Source organism: Adiantum capillus-veneris, chromosome 3 (assembly GCF_014529385.1).
Source record: "Adiantum capillus-veneris isolate H3 chromosome 3, ASM1452938v2, whole genome shotgun sequence".
NCBI classification, from domain to species: domain Eukaryota; kingdom Viridiplantae; phylum Streptophyta; class Polypodiopsida; order Polypodiales; family Pteridaceae; genus Adiantum; species Adiantum capillus-veneris.
This window is the reverse complement of record NC_140933.1, coordinates 9,914,586-9,920,223: the sequence shown is the minus strand read 5'-3', so window position 1 is coordinate 9,920,223 and position 5,638 is coordinate 9,914,586. Positions and strand designations below refer to the sequence as shown.

The following is a 5,638-nucleotide window of genomic DNA, read 5'->3' as shown; positions in this document are numbered from 1 at the left end:
AAGCAGTGAAGCATGTCATGAGATATATCAAGGGTACCACGAGCAAGTGCTTATGCTTTGGGAGCAGTGATGCGTCCATAATGGGTTACACAGATTTAGGTTATGCGGGTTGTCTGGAAACTCGGTGATCCACATCTAAATATGTTTTTTTGTTTGTTGGAGCAGCAGTTTCCTTGAGATCATGTCTTCAGAGTTGCATTTCATCTTCCACCACAAAATATGTTGCACCACCACAGAGGCAGAGTATGTTGTAGTTTCATTCTAGTGGGAAACCAGGCCAACTAACACACTAACCATTTTTTATTCTAAAAGATAATGGAACAATAAGCAGTGTGTGATCATTCCACACAGTGCTCCACCAACAAAGATTTCCTTCTCTCTCGCACAGACACACGCATGCTCTCGCACAACACCGATCTCTCTCTCTCTCTCTCTCTCTCTCTCTCTCAATGAAGAAAATGGTTGTGTTTGTGAGTGTGCACTTGGGGATAGACGAGTTTGGCCACTTTGCTTTAAGTTTATTCGTGTTGGGAGAGAGAGAGAGAGAGAGGTCTCGGCCCTTCGGAACAGAAGGAAAAGAGAGAAGTGGTTTTCCTTTAAGAATTAATAAAGCAGCACGTCTGTAGGTAATTAGGAGTAAGCACGCATCACATTGCAATATTGAGGCTTGAGAGGCCAAGTAGAAGGCTTAATTTCTAGATAAGCTTGGCCTGGTAAGGCACTCGACGGTGAACTGAGACGCGTCCGACCTGGACAAGGTGGGATGCACACCTTTCCACGATACGCGTTGCGAGGTGCTGGCTCCAGCCCCTCGATTGCCGTACTCCCCATAATACACAGTATCCGTGAATGGATTGCTGGCATTCCATGGCAAATACCCCTTCGCCTGCACCACCGCCGTTAACTTCGATTGCATAAACACTGTCCTCGAATACGCCTTCCATGGCCTCCCCAAATACGTTTCCACCTTGTAGCTCGCATTCACCAGACTCGCATCCCCCTTCACTGTGCAATTATGAAAGGAATACCCTGTTATGTCGTCCTTCAGCTGGCTGTGTATACATTCTGCTGCCCCTTCATTGGCAGCCTTGCCACCAACGCACAATTTTGGAAGACTGCTATCGCATTGCCGAATATGAAATCAACTGTGCCGTAGATCTGGCATTCGCGGTAAAACTGCCGGCCCGAGAGGGCATAGAGGGTGTCTTGATACCCCTCAAAGCTGCAGCGGTAGAAGACGAGGTAGTCAGCTCCGGCTCGCAGCGCCACCGCCTGATGCCCGCTTGCCCCAGCGGTGTTGCGGAATGTGAGATCCCGAGCATAGAAGCCACTTCCTGATACACCTGCAGTTCAAACAGAAAGCAGTATCGTCATCTTTTTCAGAAGACTACAAGAGTTTACGCACTTAAGAAAATGCACCCTCATTGTTTTCCACACAAGAAGATTTAGAAATTTTCTCATGTAGGAAAACAAAGTCCTTTTGAGTGTTTTTCATACAATGCATAACATCATGAGCTTCTCTTCGAGAGGCACCGCATTTGAGAGGCACCGCATACCTAGCTAGGTACGATTGGAGGTAGGCGACCACTGGGCCCCCCATCGAGCCGGTGGTCCCCTACTCCCAATTGTACCTAGCTAGGTATGCGGTGCCTCCCTCACAGAAGCTCATGATGTTGAGGTAAGTCACAATGTGGGAATTATTGTGAGAATTTATCCAAAACTTCTTGTGCCATATAGTACTACTTCACCATCATGAGTTTCCATTCAAGAGGCACAACATACATAGCTCGTAGCTAGGGAAGTGCCTCCCTTGCCGAAGCTAACGATGTTGTGGCAAGTCACAATGTGTAAATCATTATGTGGAAAAATTGCTACACAAAATTGCATTAGCACATACTAACATGTCGTTGTAATAATTATCATGTGGAGGATTAAACATACTAACATGTTGTAATAATCATCATGTAGAAGATTACTACAAAATTTAAAACTGTACTGGTACTTACCTACTGTCGAGGTCCTGTACGTGTTGTAGTCTCCGCTTGCTACATTGCGTTTTCCTGTGATGATTGTCTTCCTAATGCCATTACCCACAAATGTGACATTCTTCTGATTTGAGGCTATGTCGAAAACCTCTTTGTAGACTCCCTTCTTGATGTAAATAACATAGCGGCCGGAGTAGCTGGAGGGAATGGCATTAACCGCCGCGGAAACGGTGGTGTAGTGCCCGCTTCCGTCCTTCGCAACAATAGCATTGGCAGTGACGGTGGATGAAGAGGCCTGCAAGATGCGTCGCCCTGTAGTGGAGACCCAAGTGGGGAAGCCATCATTCACTTCAATGTCAAAGGGAAGATCAGAAGGTTGGTGGTGGAGGAGGAGGCGGCGGCGGCGGAAATGAGTGGAAGGGATCAGGGAAGAGGAAGGAGGAGGTGCACGCCAGGATTGTTGAGAATTTCCGAACCGGGAGAGGGTGTCGACGAGGCCGAGGTCGACGCCGAGGACTTGGGTGAGGTGGGCTTGGTTGTTCTGAATCTGATGCTGGATGAAACCAGGGGCTACTTGGAAGTTGTCACTCCAGACGGTTTGGTAGCTGAGGGAGGAGCTGAGCCAAACCAGTACATCAGAGAGAGCACTATAACGGAGGGAGGGTGTATCAGGAAGCGTATGAAAAGAGGAGACGCGAGCGGAAACTAGGTTTAACTGTTCTTTAGCGTTTTGTAAAAGCGCAAGGCAATCGTGAGCACATTGGGCTTCTAGTGGGGATAGGGCGCGGCTGTGGTTGGAAATTAGCTTGGCGGTCAATTGGTTAGACTCATCTACACGCTTGGCTGCTGCTTGCACTGCATAGCGTACCACTTCCAGCGGACGAGCTGTGCGCGGAATGCGAAAGCCGGACAACTCCCTTTCACACACGTCCGGGAATGCAGTGTGCTTGCAACTATAGTTGACGTCGTCGTCCGGACGGGAGCCCAAGCTGCCACTTACGGCGGACACGTCCGTCGGTTCGTCCGGATACACGGCCGGAAAGTCTCTCTCCTCCGCATTATAATTGACCTGTGCAGGCCCGTCAGTGCCAGAGGAAAACTGGCTTGTTCCCGCGTACAGGATAGAAGAGATAAGCGCAGATGCGAATATCAGAAGGGGAACTACTACTACGGCTGCGGCCGTCCTCTGTTCGTTAGGATGAGCACCGAAAAGATTCGAAGAGGACTCGACTGAGCCTCTCGACATGGTGATGGTGGGCTGAGCTCCTCTCTGTGTGTGCGCAAATGCGTCCGTGTTTTCTTGGGGACGGAGGCGCACGCAAGCAGTTACTAGATAGCTCGTTACTGATTCAATTATACTTGTAGAGAAGAGCAAGGTGGTGGAACTTCGAAGTCTGAGCCATACTTTCCAACGTCGTGCCAAGTGCCTAAAGTCAACTAACTAAATAGCACTAAGAGGGCTTCCCATGGCACTAAGTGACACACAACTTTAGAAGGGGGGGGGGGGGGGGGGGGGGGGGGGGTTTTGGTGTAGGGGGATCGACCGCCCCGAAGTGGATGCGGGGATCCCGAGGAGGATTAAACCCGAACGCATGAGAATCGAGGCAAATTGGGGACATACTAGCACCAAAAAATGAGCCTGTCATCAACGCAATTTGAACCCAGGGCCTCGCTGCCCAGATTGAGATGTATGAGCTAACCATCTCACCCGCGCATAGGCGTTGCCCGGGTTTAATCTATGACCGGGTTTAGTTTTTAAGTCTATATCTACGGGTGCGAACTCCCTGATTTATGTGCGCGAACTTCTCTGCCCTCGGTCCCCCCCTCCCCCCCTCTTTTGGGGAGCTAATATTATATATTTAAGTGTCCCATAGGACGTTGTCCTTTACCAAAAACCAAAAGATGTTTGGTGACCGCTAGATTGTAGCTAGGGGGTGATTGAACCACCCCCCAGAGTAGCCGAACAGCTTTAAAACCTCCACTTTCAAGTCAATAGGTCATCAAAGCCTCTGCACATGAGTTATGAAACTTTTGTAAAAAAAAACATGAGCAAAATTTAGCCATTTGTCACCAACAACTTCTTGCACAGACGCAACTCTGCTCTTCTCAATTCCAGCTCTCTAAAATGAGAAAAATTCCCCAAACTTTTGGTGACACCAAGGCTAACTACGTGCTTGTGTCCTATTCTGGTGGGTTGGATGCAACTTCTATAGATTCCTGCCACATTAGCGAAATTAGATACAACATTAATGCGCGTAACGTAGAGCCAGCATAGAAGGATCTAGAGGGATGGGCATTAGGAATTTTGTAACCATTAGTAAGAAAAATTACTATAGACATTTCACACATTAGCTATCTAATATTGTCAGTGAGAAACTCATCCAACAGATGGGCATGGGAATTTTGTAACCATCGAAGCGGTGTTGTGCCGCTCCACTTCCATGACAAGAAAATGAGCAAAGGAATGCCAATTAGGTTTATTTGAATCCTATAGGATTATTCAGCAGTAATAAGGGCTTGCTAAGAAGCCAATTTTAAGTTAAAAGTGTGCCAGATGCGGCTCTAAGGGCCAAAAGATGTCTTGGTAATGCTAAACAGTGAGTATGCTTGAAGTGGTCATAGCTGGGATTTTATTAATCAAAGATGAAGTATTCAAAAGTGCTCTACAAGTCTGTCTTTACGGCTCGTCAATCGGAGCTATAGATAAGAGGTTATGACAGTTTTAAGTTGAGTCAGTAAGAGATCCATATCGGATTAGGCAGCAGTTGATAAAAGGTCGAAGATGATAGGAATGCATGGGTCCGAAGTGCTCACTTCCAAGAGCATGTCGGTCTTTCCAGTTTGTCAATCGGGGTTTCGGTTGGCAAGATATAGCCAATTTAAGTAGCTCTGGTCGCCTTGATCAGTCAAGTTCATCTGGTAATTTTTGAGCTTCATACAGATTCTGGGAAATGGAGCCGTCAGAGCAGAATTGGCGGCAACTGAAGGCTCGTCTCCACTAACAGTGTATTTTCGAATTGGCCAGTATACATGCTACAATGCATTGCCCAATATGTATGCCAAATGTGGTGCCCTTAAAAAACCTAAGGCCGCCCACCCAATAAGGAGCCAAATAATAAGGCCTCCCAATGAAGCAAATAGGCCGTCCGCCCAATGGGTAAAATAAGGGCAAATGGGAATCGAATAAAAAGAAAGAAAAAGGCATGGCGTGAGCTGCAGTAGCGAGGAAGAGCGCAGGGAAGGGAGGAAGGCTCGCACCGGGTTGTAGAGCGGACGGTTGAGGGCGTGCCTGAAATGAAAAACACTCAGCAGGGCAGGGAAACCCCTTCCGGTGCCACTCGCGGCTCCTTTCGTGAAGGTCGAAATAGCGGGCTGCCACGTCATAGGTGCCTACCCATTAGCGACATCGCTAATGGGTTGGCCAATTTTAAAAAGGAGGTCCATGCAGCCTATAAAAAAGGGGCGGCTCTCTTTTAACGCTCTCTCCTCTTTTGATTGTCCTCTCCTCTTTTTCAATGGACTTCCTTCTCTCCCGGGAAGAAAGCGCTGATATTCATAAGCTCCTTAATCTAAGCCAAAGCTCTTGATCTCATTAAGACATCATTAGCCTTGATAAATACAATCTCTCCAAGTCAAAGATCATAATCTCTCAT

At 47.6% G+C, this 5,638-nt stretch overlaps 1 protein-coding gene across 1 annotated transcript; it reads right to left on the bottom strand.

Moving 5' to 3' along the window:
• Positions 1-904: 904 nt before the first annotated feature.
• Positions 905-3,246, bottom strand: LOC147460489 (pectinesterase 2-like). The gene is made up of 2 exons (XM_086507821.1): positions 2,007-3,246; positions 905-1,343 (listed from the first exon to the last, which is right to left on the bottom strand). The coding sequence occupies exons 1-2, from the start codon at positions 3,229-3,231 to the stop codon at positions 1,045-1,047; spliced, it is 1,524 nt and encodes a 507-aa protein (XP_086363947.1). The 5' UTR covers positions 3,232-3,246; the 3' UTR covers positions 905-1,044.
• Between the last annotated feature and the right edge of the window lie 2,392 nt (positions 3,247-5,638).

Coding starts and splice junctions, on each gene's coding strand:
- LOC147460489 (XM_086507821.1), bottom strand. CDS start 3,231: ATGTCGAGAGGCTCAGTCGAGTCCTCTTCGAATCTTTTCGGTGCTCAT. Junction 1,344..2,006: donor GTACAGGACCTCGACAGTAG/GTAAGTACCAGT, acceptor TTTGAACTGCAG/GTGTATCAGGAAGTGGCTTC.